Source organism: Grus americana, chromosome 1, assembly GCF_028858705.1.
Source record: "Grus americana isolate bGruAme1 chromosome 1, bGruAme1.mat, whole genome shotgun sequence".
In the NCBI taxonomy this organism is placed as follows: Eukaryota; Metazoa; Chordata; class Aves; order Gruiformes; family Gruidae; genus Grus; species Grus americana.
Window position 1 is genome coordinate 97,962,944 of NC_072852.1, and position 24,615 is coordinate 97,987,558.

Here is a 24,615-nt window from a genome sequence, read left to right on the forward strand (position 1 = left end):
AGCACAAGACACTCCCAACAGCTTTATTGTTTTAGCTGAGAAATGACATCCACATGCCCTCCCCTCTAAGGGCTTGTGTTAAAGGGAGCAGAATCATCAGGTCCCACCCTGGGTAGATCAGCCTGACTTCATAAACGCTGCCTCAAATCTGTGCAGGACCAGTAGTGTATATTAATTTCCAGAAGAGAGAGGGAGGACTTCAAGAATTCTGCATTTAAAATTGTTTCGAGTTACACCTACCACAGCTCCTACATCACCGCTGGCAGAAAGGCAGGAAGAACATACAGAAGATTCTGGATGTGGGTGTTGTAGAGGTTAACCTAACATAAAAATTTCCCTCAAAGTATAATTGGAATGCAGCGTTGTCTATTTATAGGCACAGAGGCAAGAGGTGACCACAGAGGCAAGAGGTGACCACACCACCGCTCTGTGGAGAAATAGACTGACTTTGGTCATGGGGTGGAACGTGGTGGTGCAGCTCCCCCATCCCTGGGCCACTTTGTGATCCCAACATTGTGCTCCTGTCTTGGTTACAGGTGCAGAGAGCTGGGACAACCTGGCACCTCCTTGTTTTCGTTACAGGTGCCGTGAGATGGGATGATCAGGGCACTCCCTAACCATACCTGGAGCTCCTGCTGCCTGGAGCGTAGCCCAGTCTGGAAGGTACCAGAATTACGTGGTAAGAATTATGGCCCAAATGGATAAAAAACCACTGACCAAAGTCAATCATCTCACAATCCTATAAATAGCGATCCTATGTGAGACCCTTTGAGCTCTCTGGGATTGCAGCATACTGCGACCCAGTATTTCCCCCTAAATTGGGATGCCTCTCAGGGTAGATTTTGCAAGGATTCAGACTGTCCACTGACAAACGCCAGCAAAGGAAAAAGTGAGTAATTCACTACAATTTGTGAAGACAGAAAAATCTTGATCACAGGTTAACATCTGTGTCTATATTTATGTGTGTGTGATTTGATTTAGAAAACTGTTGTCTCATGTGAACCTCGCCATTTTGAATCTTTAACTAAGTTGCAAAATTTGATTACAACAAATTGTGTTGAATCACTTTTTTTAATTGGCTGATAATTGAGTGCCATTAAATATCATACAATTTTATCCTGTGATTTACCACAATAGTGTTAATAAATCTTAAATGACTGCTACCTCAAAATTGTGTAAGATCAATTTGCGATACCTTATACTACATCAAGAGGAACATGGTGTGTGTTTTTTTTCTCTGCAAGCCACAGTTTCTCTATCATGGATCAGGAGTGATGGATTAGAACAGCTCCAAGACCTGTCAGCTAATATCTACACTGCAGCAAGATCAGACAGCAGCAGCCTGTCTGGAATGCTGTGACAATTTCTGGCTGCCACCACGAGAACCACAGGTCATGCTACCATAGGAGATTTTAAAGTAGAAACCTGAAGTTTAAAAAAAAAAACCAAACCAAAACAAAAAGCACCGAGACTGAATGCTTACTACTTATTCTGTAGAAGATTATGCAGAAAGATAAAGTACTGACAGTCTATTGCAGATTTTTCGCATTGCTCCAGCTTCTTGCACAGTCTGATGCCACCATATTTTCCTCATTACACTGGGGCAGCTACATTCAGGTCAACTGAGAACAAGGCCAGTGTCAGTGTTATCAGTGGGGCTGATTGAGCTGGCGACTCAGTTACACCCCTGGACCTGTACTTGAGGTCAATGTTTAAAAAAAACCCACAAAACCACAACTCCCTCCCCCAAAAAAACCCACCACCAAAAAACTCCCTAGACAATCCAGATGCTTGTAGCTCCTCTAACTTCACTGAGCATTGAAGACACACATTATCCCATGAAAATAAGACACTCAATAGGTACAAAATCAGACATAATGTAAAGCATAATGAAGTTGCTGAAAATGTAGAAAAATACTGAATGCACCGTAGTAAACGCTCTGTGAAAGATGTTAGAATTTTACTTATTACAATCTCAGCAAGAAAAGATGTATTTCTTAGACATTACAGTCATCTATGACGTTCATAATTTTGCAAACAAGATGACCATTCAAAGCAATGATTATCTCACTTTCTAGGCCACCTTCCTGAATTTTGGCATCCCTTCTTAAACTTTGTATCAATGAAAAGGAATGAAACTGCAGTAAATGGCAGTGCTGGTCTCTCACCACATGTTAAGAAAAGGACTATGAGATTTGACCCTGTAGGTGATGCTAGTAGGAATGGGACTTGACAAGAACAGCTGAGGGCATGGAAGGAACAAACCTCCTGACTACTACCTACACCCCAGAAATCCAGCCAGAGGGAGGGCAAAACAGCGTTGTGACTCTGCCTGAGACATGGCCATGCTGCCCAAGTACCAGGGCACAGGTGCCCACCCTGGTGGCATCCCAGTGCAGGTGCTCCCATTGCACCCAAAGAGCAACTGAACGCTCACGGTACATGGCAAGGTGTCCTGACCACCAAAGGGAGGTGGATGCCATCAGATGGTCTCGCACCCTGGCCCCAAGACACTCACAAATTGAGAGGCTTAAATAGACAGCTCCTGTCCCTGCTTCCAGCTGTTCCTCCTGCCCCATGGGAGCTTCTCTGGAGCAGCCCCTGCTGCAGACAGCAGCCTGGAGGAGCTGAGGCGTGAGCTGAGGGCCACTTCCAGCACCTGCTCCTGGAACTGGCAAACTGAGGAGTATGTGTCATTGAAAAGTGAGAGGTTTAGACAGTGCAATTCTGGGAAAATATGGTGAGTTAAAGCATTCATACCTTCTCCTCCCACAAAAAGAGTGTCACTCATGCCCTCAGGAGTCCTAAAAGTGAGAGAACAAAAGTGCTTTAGCACAAGGACAGGACTGGTGGTGGTGTTTGGCACAGATGAACATAAGCTTATCAAGAGCTGTAGCTGGTTGGAATAAAAAACCTGAACTAAAGCACATCTCTAAGCCAGAAGGTGTAAAATGCACAATCTTGCTGTGCTCACCGTATGCCAGTAGGCTTACTTCAAAACACGCTAGGCATTTGCAGTAGTGGCCAATAGAAGATCTGTTAACTTGCTCGCATTAGACCTCCCTGTAGGTCTTAGCTCAATTCCGTTGCAGACAGATTTATATAAATTGCCTTTACAAATTGGAAAAGTAGGGGATAATGAATCCCTAAAAATAGGAAAATATTGTAAAGGCAGATTAGTCAGCAGGATGCACTTAACCATACTAGGACTTTGGCGGTGACTTTGGAGAGGCATCCTCCCCTGCACCGCTTGCGGCAGCTGGAACCAGGGTGCTGCCCCTGGCTCACACGTAGATAGACACCCTCAGTGCCAGCCTGATGGCAGGTGTCGTCCACGACTTGCCTATTCAGAGGCAGTGAGGCAGAATATAGCAAACAGTAACTGAAATAATGCAGCAAGGAATCAGCGACTGACCCAAAATGCTGAAAAGCCCCGAGTACTTTCCCAAAACTGCTGCTGAGGACCATCTTTTGTATTGAATTGCAGCAGCACCCCCACTGCAAAGCATCTAACCCAGTATGACACGTCTTATGCTGTGCTCCTAAGACACAGCTGCAGGAACAGGTCTGCTTCACCTAGGCTGCCCAAGTTTGCCTTTGCACTGCCTCCTTTCTCCATTTAACTAGACCAAATCAGGCAGAGAATATCAAACATAAGAACAAGACGAGGTAAGAGAAGCTCATAGGCTCTTTATGCTGCTAATACACATCCTGGTTCTAGTCCTTACAGTAGATTGCCACTCCCGTACAACTTTTTGTGCATGTATCCTCTGTTTTGAGAGGTCTTTCACATTCTGCATATGCTTTATATTCCTTTAAGTATTACCTTGCACTCATCTCATCTCTACTCCAAAAACATACAACAGCAACACAACAGGCGTTCTCAAATTGTTAAAAAATAAAGTTCAACACTGGTGTAGGCACATCCACTTAAGTCAAAGATGTCTTAGAGATGAACAAACAGAACTGGCAAATGTTAGACAAGCTGAAACAAATGAGGAGTTTGATATTAAATACACCAGAAGATAACATTTTTCAACAGTTACATAGTGGTTTACAAAGCCCAAGAGATTAGCATTACGCTTAGATGAGAAAATTGGACAAAAAGAGTTAAGCTTCCTGCTGTGAGGCACATGTACAGGTGTGAAGCAGGTGCCAAGGAAGAAAAAGAATGTGGATTTTGTAGCTCAAATTGTTCAACTTAATCTTCCTTTTTGTTCCCTAACCCAGTCTACATATGATTTCCTACCTGTTTGCTCCTTCCCAATAACTTTTTATCTGTTAGCTGGTTTCAACGAACTTGAAGAAACAAGCAACCTTAAGGATATTCGTCTCCTCTCTCTCTCAAACATTTTACAAATTAGCCATTTTATAACTATTTCACTAGTCAAAAATGCATTGAAAAGTTATTTAAGGAGATACATTCTTCATTATATATCCAACAGTCAGCATTTTTCCTAGGAAGTTTTTAAGAAAGATGCCATCTCTTTTCTTCCTAAAACTGTTACAGCTATAATCAGCTACAGTTTTAGGTTTTTTTCTCTTTTTCCTGAAAGAAAAAAAAATGTTACCAGTAGGAGAGCATAGATCTTTCCCCTGAAATGGTGATTTACTGTCTAAGATTATGAAATATAAAAGGAAGAATGTTCTGATCTTTCCCTTAGTTCTGCTTTTTGAAGCCTACCCTACACACCTTATTGATAAGACCATTACCATTGCCTGAAATGTCCCTTCATATAATCCTACTTCCACTTGTCTGTCACTCAGTTAAACTTTTACCATTTAAAAAAAAAATCAGACCAAATATGTCAGGTGTCTGCCTCAAGCTGAAATCTTTTTGGAAGCATTTCAGCCAATATCTCAGCTATTTCTGCAAATGAGACAAGGATGTGTGGGGGGAAGTTTAACTTGCACTGAGTATTCTGATGACAACTTCTTTGAATAAGCTTTCCATGCTTTAAAGTAGGGAATAGAAATTTGACAAGAGAGGGAGGGCATCATATCAAAATGATATGATGATTCATTCCTCCATATGAAAATTTGAGCCATTGGGCCAAGTTATAAATCCTCCAGAAAACTGCAGCCTGCATATCTGTTAGTGATTAACAGCTAAAATTCTGCATTCAATGAACACATTCATGCTTTTCATGGGTTTTTAGTGATATCCAGATTGCCTATATAATGCCCTTAAAGAACAGCTAAGAACACATCTGTCTCCTAAAAGTTTTTGTATGTGAGCCAGCTGGGCATATGCAACCCCCAGACTAAATACACATTACAGGGCTTCAGCACGAGCACTGGCTGTTCTGAGCAGAGGTGAGACTGGGCGATAGCAGGGCGGGGGTGAACCTAACAGCTGTATACCCACATGGGTATGGGAAGCGGGACACGTATGAGAGGAGGAAAGGAAAATTGCACTGGGAAGCTGTTGTCCTTATAAGAGACTAATAAATTCTTCAATCTAAAGAAGCTGGGTTTTACAGGCATAGCATCATTTTATGTGAAATTGCAGAGCATGCTACAAGAGGGAAGACAAACCTTGAGGGAAGAAGGCAGAGTTGTGCAGGCTGGCAAGAAAGAGCAGGGACCGGGAGCAAGACCAAAATCAGACGAGGAAGCAAGGTGGCAGGATAGGGGATGCAACAAAGAAAAGCAGGAGTGTTCAGGTGTCATGGATCTATATGTCCAAGGGAACATCCTGTCTGCAGTTTAGCTACTTCCCAGATCTTGTGTCATGTCCTACGCTGGCTGACCACTGTCCTGCTCTACAGTCAAGTTAAGCCTTGCATTCTTCTGAACTCGGAGCGTGGTTCCAGGCATTGCAACATCCCCACCATGTTTCGTGGCCTCACCAGAGGACTTTCTGTGCTTCCCAGTGAGGACTTTCCCTATAACAGAATCAAGGCTTCATCAATAAAAGATATAGACAAATCATATTCTCCAGCACATGACAGGTTTTAATTGGAAATTGCAAGAGCAAGGATGAATTTTTAGGTTTTGGAAGCCTGGACTTTGGGTACTCAGGATCAGTTGGGATCTGTGGCCTCCATCTGACTTTTATAATTTTTTCAACTCTGCTTGTTCCTAAGAAAAATGTTTTCGTCTCATCCTCTTGCTTCCCAAGATGAGATAGGAGGAATAGATGTCTTGGGTTTGTGTTGCCAGTCCAGCATGCCTCCCTGTCATCTGTTCCCAGGTAGCAGAGAAGTCTTACTGGCTAGTAACATCTTGTTTTGCCTAGGCCATATCACTAGCACTTTTCTCTATGAGCGGGCTGCACATTAAAGGAGAGGTAACTGCAATAAATATAAAATGACACACCAACATGCTCTTCCATACATTATACTAGGAACTGGGAGGAAAAACCCATGGGAGGGAAACTGCAATATAAAGGCAGGCCCATGTAAGAGAAAAGTATGGAAAAAGCTGAAGATGATGGCACAGAAAAGTTTGAGAGAGAAAAGCATACCTATAGCATGCTCTCCTCGAACATATTTCTGGGAGATCTACAGTTCTTGAGACTCACCTGTCACAGACATCTGTATCACCCATTGGTAAATGCCCCAGTCCTCACACCTTTAATGCTAGTCCACAAAAATACTGACATCGAACATTTAATTTAGTAGCTCAGAGGTGGGGAAGACTGGTCCCAACATACCAAGTTTGGATAATTAATATTTGTTAACATGGCTCCAGAGCGCAGAGCATCTGCCTCCATGCAGAATTTACTAAGTGGGGTTGATTGATTCATTATTTTCTTTTTAGAACAATACCAAAATACTGAAGTTGTGAAGCGACCTACTGCAAGATTAAGGATTCCACTGTTAGACCTCCTGTTCAAGTCTCCCCTCCTGCCCACCCACATGTAACAACAAAACATGTAAGCCTCTGAAGTTACATAACTAAATGCTATTTTACTTCCCAACAAACCTTTGCTCCATCCACTGTATAGACTGGATGTTTCTCACTGTGAACGTAAGAATGAAGTACCGCTGCCCATCAGCGCGGAGTCTGGTCCCTGACCAGTAATGTCAGCAAGGTCTAATTCCCTGACGTAAAAACCTTTGATTACACACACGCCTATGCTGGTGAACTGCAGATCAGCTCGCCTCAATGCGTGATAAAGGTCCACTTTTCTGTGGTCCGTTGTCATCCACGTAGGTGAGCTTATGAAGGTAAACTGGTCTGCAGCAAGACAACTGTTACTAACAGTGAGTTGTATTTTATATACAAGGCAAACATTTATAAGGCAACATTTAACTGGAGAGATGGGACAGGTATGACAGTACGAACTCACAGTGTCCCATACCACAGAGTCCCAACATCAGCAGAAGGCAACAAGAGACACTGTGACCTGTGCCTGGTTCAGGGCAGGAACCCAACTCCCTTTCTCCTTCCCTGTCCTAATGATTTCTCTGTCAGTTTTATCATAGGTTTATTTTCCTCAATCCAAGCATGATACAACTAGAATACACTGTCTGTTTAGGCACTGCTCTCAGAGCAGGTGGATTCAAACACCATTTCTCATCATTCATATTCGCATCAAATGCTCACATCCATTACCACAAGGAGGGGAAAACAATCATGCAGAAGACTGACTTGCAGACACCTACCTGTTCAGTGGGCACACAACATGCCCAGTGTGCTGTTTTGCATTATAAAGCTTATGCAGAAGTTAATGTATCCACACAATAACGAGTCATTATGGCTCATTAGAGGCTCAGCTTGCAAAGTCCAAAGTGTGCAGAGGTATATAGGACAAATCCAAACTAAGCATTGTACCCTGCCCTCTGCCTACACCAACGATTTACAAGTATCTGGTCAATGATTTATAAATGTAAAGATAACAAAGTATAAAGCTGTCTGACTGCCTCTGCTTTGCCAAGGAAACACATTCTGGATAATTAGCCATGTCTCTGAGAATGTTTCAAATTTTGGTGTCTGCTCTGCTGTTTACAGGTAAGTGCCTGGCACCCTGTCTCATGTCAGCTGACTATTTACCAAGCCAGAAGGGAATGACAAAAGAAAAAAAAAAACAAACCAAAAACTTGTTACCATCGGAACAGCACTGATGCAAAAGAATTAACTGGAAATCACTGCAGCGGGGACATATGGGAGAGTGGGTGAGCACAAGACTGCATAGCAAATTCTGTGAAATGCAATCTTGATTCTGGTCCTTGTAACTACTTTTGAACCTCTTACTGCTCAACTCCTTGGGTATTAAGAGCGACGACACATTCCTGACCAAAGGGGTTCTTACAGGATCATTTCCTGAACTGCTATAATTGTAGAAAGAGCTTAATACTGTTTTTCTGGAATCTTCAGATTATTCTGATCTCATCATTTATTGTTTGTAAGAAACATGGACATTTCTCATGCATTTCTAAGGACCTGAAATGATCTATTTCACAAGTGATTTCTGGGATGTCTGATTTGAATTGCTTAAAGACACTGATTTTTTTCTTAAAGCTCGCAGGCTGTCTGATCATTGAACCTTCACAGTACCCTGCAAACAGGGCACCTAAAATCAAAGATTCACCTGTAAGACCTGGACCAGAGCAAAAATGGACAGAGCAGGTCTGCAGCATCAGCAAGGCTGAAGGAATGCTCTTTCCAAAGCAGCACAGACTGGTACAGTCAATGATCAGTGATGCACATGATGTGAGATTAATTTATTCCTCATTAAATTAGAACAAACTAGGCAGGCACTAAGTGACTATTGACTTCTCAGGTGATTGCTTGCATCATGGAAAGATGCTCCATCCACATGCATGCATTAAAAGCTTTTCTTAGATCTGAATGCTCCAATACACATGCAGTAAATACAAGATCTGAAGAGCTAAGGCAAAATGAGGTAGACAGAATTAGCCAATACTTAATGAATTAATAAAAAAGGTGTTTTGTGAATTGGGACCACAATCAGGTGTACTTTCCTGGGCCAGATTCTCTTCCTTGTCATATCATAGAATCATAGAATGGTTTGGGTTGGAAGGGACCTCAAAGCTCATCTAGTTCCAACCCCCCTGCCATGGGCAGGGACACCCTCCACTAGACCAGGTTGCCCAAAGCCCCATCCAACCTGGCCTTGAACACTTCCAGGGATGGGGCCTCCACAGCTTCTCTGGGCAACCTGTTCCAGTGCCTCACCACCTTCATAGTGAAGAATGTATTCCTAATATCTAGTCTAAATCGACCCTCCTTCAGCTTAAAGCCATTACCCCTTGTCCTATTGCTACGTGGTCTTGTAAACAGTCCCTCTCCAGCTTTCTGCAGGGAGGGAAGGAGATGGGAAGGACCTTTCTCTCTCCTGCAATGTTAGACCTCACCTAGTAACCTTCCTTTCCCCTTATTTGCCCCTCCTGATATGTTGTGCACCTGAGGCTGGACTATTCCTGGGTACTTGTCTGTCTTCCTGAACCTTACCTCCTTTCCATTGAAGGCCATCATGATACAAGCAGTGTCACCTGAAACCAAACCAGGAGCACAGCAGCCTGCTGCTCCTCCTTTTGGAGGACTTATCTTTGCTTTCATCTCCCTGATATGTCTGTCTTTCCCAACAGAAAGACCCTTTTCCCCAGGTTCCTTTCTTTGAAAGGCAAAAAGAACCATTTATGACTGATTTTAAAGAGCTCTTAAAAGTTTCATTTATCACAAACAGTTTGGTTTTTCATTAATTGTGAATCCTTTCAACAATGGTCAAGGTAGTGGTAAATCAAAATAGAGGCTGTAAGATTCACTAATGAGAACCTAACACTTCATCACACCCTCAGCTCAGCTGCTATGAATCACTCCCCATAGTAAACCATCTTCACACCTCCGGGAAGAGGTGTTCTGGGCTGTTTGTTGGATCTTTTCTTTAGCCTCTGCAGAGTGCAGCAGTAAGGGATGGGGTACAAGAGTGTAGTGCCCTGGCACTGGGATCATTACTGAAGTCTCTGAAATGTCTGACTGAGGTGTCTTGCCCGTTCACTCAAGGTTAAACTGACGGCCGCATATGGATGTAGAAAGGAAATTTTGCCAGGACCCACTGAGCAGGACCAATGCTTTTTTTAATACTTTGCTGCAGGGGAAGTAGTTCCTTCCCTAGGATTATCTAGGATTTTTGCCAAATTGCCTTGATATTTACCCATACCTGACAACTTTCCTGGCCCTTGGCTTCACACCAGCAATACGTTCAATAGCTAATTCTGCATTAAGTGTAACTTGTCTGCCTTTGCTGATGAGGGAATGAGGCTGATGCTGTATCTCTCATGATTGCTAATGACTGAGCTCTCATCTCCTGAACCAGAGAGCCCTTGTATCTGGTGCTGTAAAATTAAGAATTGTCAAAGAACAGAGAATTCAAGCTTTAAGAATAAACAGATGAGACGGAAATTTCAAAGATTAGGTGATATGAACAGTGTCGAAGCACTTAACAATCAGCGACTTTAAATTTTTCTATCAACAGGTATTACCAAATCTGACTGACTTAATTATAAGGCCTGTTACCATCCAAACACTTTGGAATACATAGCAAACGTGCATACGCACATTTCTTTTTCACCGTTTGAAAAAGCAATATTCAGGTGTCTGACTTTAACATAATTGTGCTTTTCAACTGAGAAAATGTGACATGTGGCCCAAAGGTGGCCAGCAGAATCCTAAAGACCATCCCTGCAGCAATCCACCCACATATGCAACATACTTACAGATAACCATGTCTTGATTTCCATGGAGTGCCAGATAACCTATAGAAATACTTTAGTGATGAGAACACTAGCTGCTTCCACACTTTTCTTTCAGCACTTGCACTGTTGCACACTGTGGTGTGCAGACCAAGTCCCAGGGTCTGGCTTTGTGAATCTTTTCTGGATTTAGAAAGTTAGCTAACTGAAGCATGGCGGGGTGGGGTGAGGGGGTGTCCCCCCATTCTGGCTGATTTCTTAAAAAACATACTTGAGCTGCAGCATTTAATTTACTTTTTCAAAGTTCCCAACACGTCAGCACCAGCCACCTCAGCAAGGTTAAAGTGTCCAAGGTTGAAGTTTAGCTCTGTCCAAGTTTAGCCTGTGTCCAAGCACTGTCCTAAAGTGCTGATAAGACCAGCACCCTTACCCCTGCGAGCTGACATTTTGACCAGACAATCACCAAAGATGATAATAAGAAGAGTTATTAGACTAAAAGGAAAGGAGCCAGAACAATTGCCAACTCTTGACATTTAAATTCCATTGATACAAATAACTTCAGCAATAGGTTTTCAGGTTGTCAGAAACTTGCAATAGTCTTCAGAAACTAGGGAGAGAAACAAATGGTCCCAGTTTGTATGACAACGTGCACAGAGAATGAATGAAGTGTTGCTAAGTAATTGTCAAATTTTTTGTAAATATCACAGCAAATCAGACATAAACCACTTTTCCCTGTGGTAGATGCACATCGGGGATAAATTTTGGTCCCAAGCCTTGAGATTGCTTCTCACCACTTATACACTACTGCTGACCTAGTTCAAAAAGGCTCCTGGGAGGGAAGAGGGGGAAGCACATCCTAAACTAAAGCAAGTTCAAAGGTTTGTCTTATCATTTAATTCTACCATTAGACATGCAAATGGTGGCTTCCCTGCTCTCCCCAAAGACTGCTAGGCACACAATGGCTTGTACAGCTCAGCTTTTAAAAAACAAAAAGCATATCAATTAAGTGGGTGCCTAAGCAGGCAAAGGTGTCAAAATTGAATCCCATACTCACATTTTTGACTGTGTGAAGGGGATCATTGCACATTCAGCTGATAGAAAAAGATGTCTTCCCGGGAAGATTTTGTAATTGTATCCTGCTAAATATCTTGCTTTCTAGAAGTCTATCCTTGCACAACAGAGTTAAGCTTCCATTTAAGTCTAGTATGAAGATATTTTAATGCACAATAATTTAAGATCCATGCAGGCTGACTTTATATTTTAAGTGCAATTTGCTTGCTGTACTGTAATACTTTATTATTATTACCTTGACATTCCAAGCTATTTGATATGCCTTTTTCATAATCAGGTTTTGTTGTTGTGGTGTTGGATTTTTTTTTTTTCTAGTCAATGCTGGATTAAGTACACATTTACTATTTTGACAAAGATGACAATGTTCTACCACCATCTCCCCACTCTCAAGTTTAGTCTTAAACCAGTTTGCACTAATCCATAACGAGGTGCTCAGAAGACACCACAGCAGTAATGATTACTAATAGTTTTCCCTCTGGACAATCTGTTTAGGTGTACAGGATAGACAAAGCTACCTGCTGAAGGCAATAATTACATGAGCAAAGCATCTGCTTGCACAAGCCAGCCAATTTTTTCTATAATTTGCTTTTTATATGAGAACACTGAGTGAATCTTCAAGACAGGATGAAAGGAAACACTCTAACTGGTAACAGCTGATACAGCCTCTGCAATAGTTCACTCCCCACACACATTCCTCCTATTTTCCCTTTAGGCCATTAATCCCTAAATGTGCTTTTCAAATAACATATTTATCTAAGAGAAAAGAAGAAAACCAGTATTGAAGAAAAACATTAGTGTACAACATGTCTGACTGCTCTTCACAGTGACTTAACTTTATTTCATTACAATTTGAAATTCTTCATCTTTTTTCAGTTCAACTTTATGCACAGTGAGCCATTTCATTAACATTACCCACCTGCTCCTAGCTCCCTCTAGTCTCATGCCCAGGTGCTCCGAAACTCCATTCTCCTAGTTTCTGTGGTAGTCTTCTGCAAGATGGAGAGCTGCAGTCCTTCAGGAATAGTCTGTGTTTATAAAGCACCTACCTGAGCAACAAACTCTTCCACAGTCTTATACTCAGCTGTTCAAAAGGCGGGGGAAAATTATACTCAGTCTGAGAAACTTAAATTGAGGCAAGACGTAAGCTATTTGCTGAAGACAATACACTGCATTCAGAGGGGCTACTCAGAAGGAGACCTTTGGTCTGATGCCCCTAGGTCTATGTTAGAGCTTTAAAAGCTTGTCTTCTCCGAGCTCTGCCAGAGCACAAGCAAACGCGCAACCCTGCTTGTCTGTGTAGTCCCAGTGAAAGACCAGCAGGACTATTTCTGGTTTCACTAGAGTTCTTCTGCAGGCGAGTGAAGTTTGTCCCATTTAGGGAAGCTTGCCCCTTTCAAAGACACATAATGATCCTTACAGTAAAATGAAGGGAGACTGAGGTGAGCTTAAAGGATTAGCTTGAATGCAAAGGCACTTGCCTGATTTTCTTCCGTTACTCGTGCCTCTTTGGAGTGCCCCACCAGCTAGGGACAAGTCCTGCAGAGATGGCTCCCAGCTGCTAAGGGTGAAAGGTGGAAGAGTTTGGGATAGCAGCCAGAAAAGAAGAACTGGATGTGAATGGTGGCAAAAGCAGCCAAGAGCAGAGCTGACACCCCTGCCTCCCCTCAGAGCAGGCAGGTGCACCTTAATCAAAGTGCATATTCAGTATGGTTAGGGATGGCATTTCTCATTGGATACAGGTGCAGCCAGAGCAGACTGTATATTAAAAATGTAAAGTTAATACCCTTAAGACACAGCACTCTGCACCGCAGTAGCCAAGACAACACCTCACTGTCCCACCAGCAGAACTACAGCTCATTCTTTGAAGACGCTGGCAGCAGGGAAAAGCAACACAGAAAGCAAAGCTGCGTAATGACCTTTTTTTTTTTTTTCTAGCTCCCAATATAGCTGGAAGGCCAAAGCACATATTAGTGATAAAATTTAATGTTTAATGGCCCTTACTAACTATACACACATTTAAACAAAAGTGAAGCCTGTCACTGAGCCAATTTTCTGATCCCTGTTTGGTTATCTCAGTCCAGAAATGTAAGCATGATTTTACAAAATATTTAATACCAAAAAAACTCCCCAAATTCACTAAAGAGAAGTTAACAGCTCATAGATTTTCTACTGGATAATAGTAAATTGCCAGAAAAATAATGAAATTTGATGAGCTTAGTTTTATCTTGTGCAGCTCTGGAACAGAAGTATAACAGCTTAATAGACAAATGCAAGGAATATTTTTTTTCTTCTTCCCCAGGCCAAAGTCTTGTTTTCTGAGGTACAGAAATAGCTATACCTCGGTTCCCTAAGGGACAGGGCAGTTCATTCAACAGGAGTCTTCACACCAAATGTCTGAACTTACTATGTTTATCTGTGGAGTTAACATTTTTAAAAATATTATTCCTTGAAGATCCCCTACCCCAAAATTCCTGGCTCCAGTTTCTGATTTTAGAAATTAGGAATCTAGAGAAAGTGAAGTAGGAAATAACTACTGGGACTTTCATTGCTTGCTAGGTAAATTTTCTAAAGTACTATTTCATGTGTCTTAAGAGATAGATGACAACAACCTTCGCTTCTTTTTTTTATTCATTACTGTATAATCAAGCATTTTCTCACCTTGTTTTCAAGTGGCTTTTTGGATATAAGAAGAAACAAAGTGAAAAGGAGCAGCAAATAGTCTAGCTTACATATCTGCTACCTATCTATGCATTGAACATACATTTTTTCTATTTAAAAAAACCTAAAGAACGACCATATTGTGGATGGTCAGCCAAGCTAGTGATAACAGAAATTCAGGAATAAGGGCACTGGAGAGCTGTCAGTGAGGCAATAGTTTGCCCTGCTGAGCTCCTATTGTAAGGCACACTACACAAGGGTTCAAGTTCTTGGCCCACCTGTACCAAGTATGTGCAGGTCATCCTCAGGTGTCCATTTAAACCCCCTGCACTAAATTGGAGCACAGCTGTTTACAGGCACTGACCTCAGCTTGGCTGACTTATCCCAGTTGGAACTTAATCAGTGGCTCATTAAAAATTGTACAATTCAGACTGACATGCTATTTCAGACCAGTTTAGCCCCAAATGAATTTGGGTCTCAATCACTGGAGACTAAAAAGAGAAGACTTCTCCTGTACCAGGGCTTTTCATAGGAAGTTAATGAGGAATTCAGCCCTTTTTCTTGGACAGAACTGTTATTTCAAGATCTGCAAGAAGTACTTCTGCATCTGGGGTGACCTCGAAAGTTGTCTAAAGCAACACAATAACAAGATTAGAAGTGCAATATCTTTTGCTCTCAGAATAATTTCCATGCATCCTACTTCTATGCGGCTACTAATGAAAATAAATACTACATCTAAACCAGGAGGTTTAGAAAGTGTAGTTAAATTCATAGGTAGATTTAGAGCTTTTTAAAAAAAATTTAGGCTTCTCAGCATACCTGAGACTAGTGCAATTCCAGTCTAAGTTTTTTCTTAGGTCACAAAATCTCTTATTAAAAATAAGTTAATGCCTTATTTACTTTGGATTCAACAACAAAATAATAATTTACAGCAGCTGTTTTATTAACTTCAGGCTTAAAACCCCAAAATCTTTCTGAAGATCTAAGGTAGGACCATCTTTGATTTCTGTTAAATAAGGAGCATGTCTTTGGACCTGTGGTTTAGGTATAAATATGGTTTTTGAAGTGCATATTTGAAAATATTTTTCTGATTTTACAAATATTTCTCAGCTTCCATTTCAGGTGTCTTTGGAGCACCATTTCTGACAGAAGAATCAGCAAATCAATTTATACGACTTAAACGACAAATACCATATTCTCAGAACTACTGGGACCCAACCAGCAGCCACAATGCATGGGGATACACTGTGGCTGAACAGGTATTTTCTCCATCATCTTGCATCATCTATTGAAAAAAAGGAAGGTAAAGGTCTGGGATTAACACATAACAGTAACCCTTTGGGGCAAAGGAAGGAATTTGTCCTATTTATCAATGTATGCAAAGTTGAATAAATACAGTGTGGGACTACTGAGCAGTATCAAAGATCAGAATATTCTTTTCTGTTTTGATCTACTTCAGGTTAGTGAATCATGGACAGCTTTGAGAGACACAGCACAGTACTACATGGACTTGGGTTCTTTTGCCTTTGATCCTTCGATTGCCAGGTACGATGGGGTTTCTCAATAGTGTTTCACAGAATGCATGCGTGTGCCTAAGTAAAACTGACCAATGTAAGAGAGCTGGCGATTGGGTCCTGGTGCCATAACTTGACACATTAACAAACCCGATAAGAGACATCTTGAAAAATTAAAGAAGATTTGGTTTTACTGTCCAAATGTTATAGTTATTTAAATGTAGTCACTTTATTGTGGCAAGTTCTTTTTTAAGTATGCTTTGGAAGAATTCATTAAAAGCTCAAAGAATATATAATTTTTTTAAAAGTCCACAGAAGCTAAATTGCTGCAATATATCCTACGTAGTCAATTTAAAAAGCAGACAGAAAGCAAATCCTGACGAGAGAACTAAAAGATAAAAAACTCCATCTATTTCAGTAACAAAACTGTATTTGGTGTAGAATAAAAACTCAGTAGAACAAAACAGAGAATGAGACATAGCAGTTGGGAAAACCAGTATTTATAGATCGGCACACAAGTACATGAAGTGTCTCAAATTATCATAGAGAAATTGTTTAGGACTATGCTGAAATGTACACATTTTGGGGACATAATTTTGTCAAATTTAGGGGACAATTGCTAAAAGACTCAGTTTGACAAGCACAGTGCAGAATACACACATTATTCCTGTGAAACACTTTTCATATGAAGATACTGCAGTCTTTTGAAATGGACAGGAGTGGGTGGAACTAAACTCTTACAACTTCAAGTTTCAGTGCTTAACCTAGTTACCTAGACATAGCAATCTGATCAGACTGACTGTAACCACCAACAGGAAAATGGGTAGACTTCTGCTCAAAATATACTTTGAATTGAATATTCTTTGAATTTTATTGGCTTAAAAGTAGCTTTCTTTTTAAAAGTGAGCGCTAAGTTTCATTTTGAAATGTGGCTTTTGAAAAGCATTGTTTTAACAATTTAAGAATTTCATTTGGAGAGTCTCAGACTGAACTTTCTAGGACTGTTCCACCTGAAAGGTGATGTCAGCTTCACTCGTTCTGAGCAGAAGCAAAGTAGAAGAGAATAGCTGTAAGTCGTGATTTCCTTGCCCTCCTGCCAAGCCTTCAGCTGGTGCCCTTGGGTGACTGGAAGGAAGCAGCAGGATTTTCTCCTACAATTTCTAATAGTGATATGGGCAGCAGCTTGCTTGGCTGGCAGCAGTCACTTTTATCTTATGATAAATCTGAGGTTACCTGAAGACAATTTACTCAGTTTTCTGGAAAAAAAGCCAACCTGTCTTTTCCATCAGAAAAATTTATCCACATAGAAAATGCCTAACTACCTCTAATTATTAGTTGTCCAATACATGTGTCTGAAGGCTGGGATCCTGACAGCTGCCAGGCATGCTGCAAGATGAGTTATGCCTCCAGAATGCTAATCCTTATGATTGTCATATGACAGGATTAAAGCCAGTTTACAGAAACACATTTGTAGGCACTCCCACTGAAGCATGTTTATGATTTCAGAAGGAGGCTGGGTAGCTCCCAGACTGAAATAAAGTTCCCAATGCTAATATAACAGAAATTAACATCCAGAGCTTTTATGAAGGCATATAGTAGAAAAGACATCAAGCTAGCAGTTACAAAAAAAGTTACGGATAAAGTAAAACAATGATTTTCAACCTTATTGTTCATGATTAGTGGTATTTCTGAGAGAGTCAAGAAAGGCAAGCCTATACAGCATACACAGGAACCTGGTTAAGGGGCTGTGCTTCCAGAAGAAAACATTTGCAAAAGCTTGCAACTCTGAAGAGTGCAGCTTCTGACAGGAGCTTTAAATTAATTTTGCAAAAATTTTCTAAAAGCAATTTATTCCATCTTTTCTAGCGACAACATCAGATCTTACACGGACATGCTACAGCAGTCTGGGACTCACCTTCAGCAGCAGACAAGGATGAGCTATTAAACCCTACGCGTCTCGTATCTGGCAATGCTAGGATATGGCATGTTATGTATTTGCCATTATGTATTTGATAAAATGACTTTATCTCATCCCACCGTCTAAAACCAAAATTAACACACTAAATCTCTCAATACCACATATTTTGTATTCATCAGTAGGAGTGAGATATAAGTCATGGTAAGCTGAATAAGAAGATGAAAACAAGGAAACCATTAACTTTTAGCAGATTAGGTTAAAAAACCCAAACCAAACCTGTGTTTTCAGATAAAAATAAATGTTTAGTCAAAAAACTGTTTTAAATGTGCATTTGTGCTTCTGTGACCGAAACTCACTTTTTTATTTCTCAGTATTTTACTTCAGCTACTTTTTGAGAGGCAGTTAAGAAATGGAAATCAGTCACTTCAGGTGGGTAAGAGAAATTGAGCACATTTGCTCCAGATTTGGCTAGTAAGAGTATACTTCCTGTACTTTAAGTGTATTTCCATTTTTTCAAGTGCTGGGGTCAAATGAGTAGGTATTATAGTACACATCCGTATCATGTATATGGTTTGCTTTCCACATTTAAACTTCTGTGCCTGGTCTTGAATGCCAAAACTAAAGCCACAGCTCCCACTGTGAGTTGCTTTTTCTTGCTCCATGGAAGTAAAAGCTGGCGAAAACATTGTTCATGGCTCCTTTTCTTATAAAAGTGGTGATGACAAAATGTTTTTCATGCAATGTTCTTAAGTCTGGAAGCTTCCCCATTCCTATCCATTAATCTACCTTATTTCAGTACATCTTTGAAGAACGTACTGGGCTCCCACGTTTCTTTTATGTGTTATTAATATATTGCTAGCAATTAAAAGCTTTTAACCCTGATCAAAATTTCTGCATGGAGAAAGAGGACCTTTTGGGGAAACTGAGATGTATGGTAAACTTAAGGCAGGCAATTTTCCCCCTCATTTTTTATCCCCAAATAGCAGGTTCTGGGTGTTGTGGGTTTGAGGTTCTTTGTGAATATGGACTGTCTACTGACTGGAATGAGTTAGAAGATAATATTGGATCTTCTAAAATGAAATGCATATTCTGTCATTTTGGCAATCTCTGCCATGCTTCTAGGTATGAGATAATCCTTAGGCCACTATTAATTTCTGTGAATAAGACAATGGGCCTGAAATTGCCATTATTCATTAACTGAAGCTGAAAATTCATTAAACACTTGAAAGAGATAAATGAGGTGCAAGTTCAGTATTTGCCATGTAGAATTTCACATCTTTAGTCACACTACTTAATTATGAACAGTTCATTCAAAGATAAGGGGTGACAAATGATGTATAGACTAAAAGACCCCACTAGTTAAACACAATCATGGCCTGTCCCTTCTGTCCCTCTTCCCTGCGCTGCTTGACCTTGGATAAGCGAGCACTCCAGATCCTAATCCTTCCGGTATTTTCCTCAGTAATGGTGCAAGCATGACAGAACCTGAAGCTCTTCAATTTGTAGCAAAAAGCAGGACTGTAAGGATAAGGACTGTACTTTATTCTAAATGGACGTAAAGTAAAAATCAAAGGATCTGCCTCTTCCAGCTGTGCACCTTGTTGGTCCCCAGATTTTGCCACTCTGCAGGCAGGGATGCCCAAGCCACTTGCGCATCAGCTCCTGAAGGGCAGCTGTTTTCAGCCCTGCCTCTCTAATTGATGTTGTTGCTGCCAAGACAGGGGTTTGGGACCTGCTTGAGAATTAGCTGCAGTTTTTGTGCCTGCATGGTAAGTCAAACAAAAATGTGAGTTAGTTCAGGAGTTGATTTGCAAATGGAAAACAGGCATCCCTGGAGTGTGGATGACAAAGTCCACCAATGAGGTGGACAGTAAGACGACGTGTGTCTTACCTCATCTACTCTCAGCTGGTGAGGTAACTGCCCAACCTTTATGAGCCATTTTATGGTTGTCAGCGCCATAAAATTAGAATAACCACTGCCTTAAGTCTATTGCCATGAGGACAGTCTTGCATAAGGCTGGCTTTGTGACCAAAACATCAGACAAAGCCAGGGGATGCAATTTGACAGTTCTGTTGTACTTAGACATGACTAATTCCTTTAAAGAAGCTGTTCTGAAAGCCAGAGCCTCAATCTGCAAAGCTGTAGCTTCAAGCTAATGTCACTAATTCAGATAATTAGTCTTGCTGAATTAAATGGGAAGAATTGTGCATGCATGAGTAGCAGTGAAGGATGAGGTGCTTATTTTTTGTTATCAAAATACATGCCACTCATGAAAATGAGCAAGTGGCTTTCACAGGCATTTGAATGTTAAATTCCTTCCTCTGCATTTATTAATAACCAGGAAAAATATTTACCCTCTGAATTTTCTCCCTGTATTTAGCTTCACATACTGTTTCAGCCCTTTAACACAAGTAACTTTGGACCTCTCTTTGCTGGCTTCTCCAAAACATCTTCATGTTGCCACCAACAGGTTTTATCTCCTTGCTTTTTCTACACAGCACAGACACGCATGCATTACCTTATTGATGACAAACCCAAAGAACTGGGCTAAACTACAGAGAATTTCAAGTACAGTTCTGCTGGTAATGAGGGTGGAAATACAGGCTTCAGGAAATACAGGATCTTTGCTTCTAGTGCAATGGAGAGCAGTTCCTCTAACTAGTTTCTGAATACTACAACTTTTTTGAGGAAAAAACCCCCTCAACATAAACCACAAAAACACCAAAGCTCCCTGAGGCCAGAGACAGCAGAGGTCCTGGGGGAGAGTGGGAATAGGTGGAGGGGAAGAGGGGTCACAGAAATCTGGAGTCAGGTTTGTCCCTGTATAGACATTAACTGGATGGATGCACAGGAAAATCCGCCAGGCAGCCCTGAGTTTCCAACTCTTTTCTGAGTGACATGAGCAGGATGTCCGTCTAAGATCAGCAGAACGACAGAAATCAGATGCCCAAGTATCTCATGGTTAATTACCAGCTCCAGCAGAAGGTCTTCCCCAGCCAAGTCACTTACAGTCTCCCTCCCATGGGGGGTTCTCTGGTGCCAAGTCAGATTTAAATCATGCTGCAGCCCCTTCCTCAGCCAGAGCATTGCCTATTCCCTCAACTACTTGGATCCCTAATTTTGCAAAGCTTAGAAGAACCCAATTACATTTTGTGGTCTCTGTTGCTCTGTGAAGTTGAATGAGAACAGCCCAAAGGTTAAAAAATTACTGTGGCTAGGCATAGGGGATAAACACATAGCTACCCAGACAACACATTTGTGGGAACCTTGCTTTGTTGGAGAACCAGATGAAAGATTCAAGTGCTGTCTGACGTGACAGAAGTAAGAAACTCCATCTTTCCTATAATAATTAGAAAAAGATTAATACTTCATGGGCTTTCTTTTAATGCCTAAAACAAGTCATTCCAACTAGAGCAAATAGAGGAGGCTCTAGAGCCCAGGTGAACTATATATAACCCACGTTACAAACGCAGAATGTGGGATAAATACTAAGACACACTGTTTTCTATAAACTCAGCAGAACAGACAAGTATATAGAGGTAACAAGAAAGAAGTGTATATTTTATGAGCTGAAATGGTTTCTACAAACAGAATGGTGACACTTGGTTTTCAATGAAAGGCCTATACACTAATTCATCACTATGGTAATTCATGTGATTGAACCTGGTCTCATACGATTTTAATGCATAAACCTTTTGAGCTTGTATCACACTATTGTTATACACTTGCTTTGTGCTTGATCTTCTGTTGTCTTAAACCAAAACAGCTAAGACAAAATATTCATCTAATCTATACCTGCTGCTGTAATCCTCAGTGCCAGCAAAAGTGAGCTGTGTTCAAACAGTTTTATGTTTGCTGATTAAACGTACAAACCACCCACCTGAGGCAGGTGCACTGCTGTAACCACTCCATGTGAAGTGGGAAATAAATTATTAGTGTTTTGCATCATCCATAGGAAGCAATGAGATCAGTAATTAGAATGTAAAGATATAAAATTATCCACAATTGAAAAGTTCTGTCAGGAAAAGAAATAAGCATTTTTAGTGTGTGATTATCATCTTAAGAAAACAAACATCAATAATTACTGTACTGCCACAAAGATCGTTGACTATACATGTGTTTCAAACAATATGACATCAAACCTGCAGAGTCTACTTTCCACTAGCTGGAAAAAGAGTAACAACTCTTTATGAGAGGTGAGTGGTATCAAGCTGGATACCTGTAAAGGTGATCTACATGCAGCAACACAGCAAATGCCTGTTCCTTTTGAGCCCAGACCGACGTCACGTCCTGCCACAGCACTGGGTGGGCTGAGCGGTGCCGCTGGCTGTCTTAGAGACGAAACAAATGCTCACTGAGCCCCATAGTGCGGATTTAACCATCATCTCCCCAGGGGAGCAAGCTTTCCCTATGCCAGCATCAGTCCAGGCGGGGTAGGGGAGGAAGGAGAAGGGACAGACTGGCGCATTTCAGCCTTCTAGAATCAACCCATAAAAGCTTCTTTCTCTACAAGGTGTTACAAAGATAGGCAGCTTGGAGTGACAGTTCTTATTCAGCTACTTACTCCCAGTCATACAACCACTGCTAAGGTGATTTCATGCCAGTCACTGCCTCCTTGGCAGGACTGAATGAGCGTGTGAGATCTTGTCTGAATAATTCAACTATGTTCTGGTTGTGATTGAAAGCTGCCGCGCAGCAGGGAGCTAGTTCAAGGAAGGCTTAAAAAAAATCCTCACAATTACTGTCAATATTATCATCATAAATCCAAGGCCCAATTGTGCAAGGTGCCATGAGAAGGCAGTTAGTCTGGCATCCTCAAAATGCAGGTAGAACTGTCTAAGAACAAGGAAACAACCATAGGAAAGAAAGTGAGTGAAAAGACAACCATGGATCTTAGTGGTGGCTGCTCAGCACTGCAAAATAACTGATTAGGTAGGTACTTAGAAGAATAAGTTAAAAAGAATCTTACCTGCAATTTCAAAGATGCTTTGGATGAACCTTGCACAGAAAACTATAAAGTACCGCTTATGTTACCTTTGGTGCAGGGTTTAGACAGGAGGCTCAGTGTTGAGACCTGCCCCAAGCTTTCTGATGGAATGGGCCTGATACCACCCCCACTGTGGGCAGGATGCAGTCTGATTTTTGCTATAGTACCTCAGAAGACTGCCACCAGTACATTATACCAAAGCTACACGTACTGACTTTTTGTTTTGAATTTGGAAGTGCTTACAGAAATGAGGAAAAGTCTGTTTATAAACATTTACTATAGTGAACCTAAGGGGAAAACAAACAAAACAAAAAAACCAACCAACCAAACCCACCACCCCCCACACACACCCAGCACACTTTTACTCAAATATTGTTTGGGACAATTATGTTTTATTAAGTATACAAACAATTAAGTCAGAGTTACTATACTTTGTGGACTACAGAAAACAATTTCCTACAAATAAGGAAATAATCTCCCTTTTCATTACTCAGGGTTACAATGTTCCCTATGCCTTGCTCATCCTCTCTGCCCCAGACTAAGGTCTATTTTCATCCCCTCAATAACTGACAAAGGATTAGATCTAGCCAGAGTACATCCACGGGTACTGTTCATAACAACCACAGATTACTCTGTGCCTCAGTAAAATATTCAGGCTGCCTTGATCTATCAGGTCAACTGTGTCAGGAACAGCATGCACAGCAGCAATTACAAAATAAGAAAGTTACAAAAAAAAAGTCTCTTTCTTTGAAACAACAGCCTTTGTCATTAAGATATGCTAGTTTGAAACCAGGAATGGAAGCTGAAGAATTTTTGGAGAATTGTTTGTCTACCAGCCTCCTCTTTCCCACAGTGAAAGCTCTGAAGCTACGTGGCTAGTGGGAGCAGTGACAACAGAGGACAGGGAATTATTTGAGATGGGCAGAGCCTTCCTTTCCAGGTCTAAACTACCATTGCATGCTTGGAAATGAAGGGGCAGCCAGCACACATGCTGAAAACATTAGGCACGCCCTCCAAAAAAATCAGCTTCTTGAAAAACACTTAATGAGTAAGCAGAGATTAATGCACAAAAACGCTGCATCATCTGCATGTTAGCCAGTTGATTATAAGAAATGTGTCCAAGGAGCAACAGGAATAGATAACTGTATTTGTCTCAGAAGCTCATTGGATAGCCTGGACCAGCCAGGTTTTCTCTGGATCTTTTTCAAGTTGAACTGATCTGCCCTGAAATCTCCTAGCTCAAAACTGCTGCTACTATTAGTCTGGAAAGGAAACTCTGAGAGAAAGGTTTTGAAATTGTGTGTTTTGGTTCTGAGCAAAGACTGAAAGTAACTCATCTATGCCAGTAAGTTGCCTGGCAAAGAACTGGATCTATCCTTTGCAGTTGAGCTTGATACGAGTGATATGTCTTCTTTTACAAGTCCTGCAGCATCAGGTCTTGATCAAGTTAAAGAGCTAATTTTACCATCCTCTAAAATTGGACATCCTGAAGTATATATGTTTATACAGAAAATGGTTCACAGCACTGAAGAGTACAGACATGAATTCATTATCTTTCTAGTACAAGATCATACAATGTGTAACAGGACTACCAATCATTATGTCCAATGAAAATAATGGATTATAAATGTTTCTGTCTCATTATCTTGTGACAGTATTGTTATTAACTTGTTACTACACAACAGTTTTATGGAAAGACTCCTTGAGGACAGGCAATATATATGCCTGACTAATTTTTCTTTCTTTTCCATTGCTTGGATAGCATAGCAAACAAGTGTCCTAGATGGAAGGGACCACTCAGT

The 24,615-nt window shown here is 41.0% G+C and overlaps 1 protein-coding gene and 1 long non-coding RNA gene across 3 annotated transcripts in view; one reads left to right on the forward strand and one right to left on the reverse strand.

Annotated features, from left to right (window-relative positions):
* The window catches only part of LOC129201586 (uncharacterized), a 71,878-nt gene extending 64,148 nt beyond the window's left edge, over positions 1-7,730 (reverse strand). Inside the window, exons 1-2 of the long non-coding RNA XR_008575443.1 lie at positions 7,614-7,730; positions 2,761-2,804 (exon numbers count right to left, since the gene is read on the reverse strand). This is a non-coding gene — a long non-coding RNA (uncharacterized LOC129201586). The remainder of the gene's footprint in view (positions 1-2,760; positions 2,805-7,613) is intronic.
* Positions 7,731-7,863: 133 nt separating this feature from the next.
* Positions 7,864-18,512, forward strand: C1H3orf85 (chromosome 1 C3orf85 homolog). 2 transcript variants are annotated; one of them, XM_054847081.1, is made up of 4 exons: positions 7,864-7,959; positions 15,504-15,652; positions 15,853-15,938; positions 17,774-18,512. In XM_054847081.1, exons 1-4 carry the CDS (start codon positions 7,911-7,913, stop codon positions 17,850-17,852), a joined length of 363 nt encoding a protein of 120 aa, XP_054703056.1. In that variant the 5' UTR covers positions 7,864-7,910; the 3' UTR covers positions 17,853-18,512. The 2 variants fall into 2 exon arrangements, with proteins under 2 accessions (XP_054703056.1, XP_054703065.1); XM_054847090.1 differs by having other exon boundaries at positions 7,873-7,959; positions 15,516-15,652.
* The last annotated feature ends 6,103 nt before the right edge of the window (positions 18,513-24,615 follow it).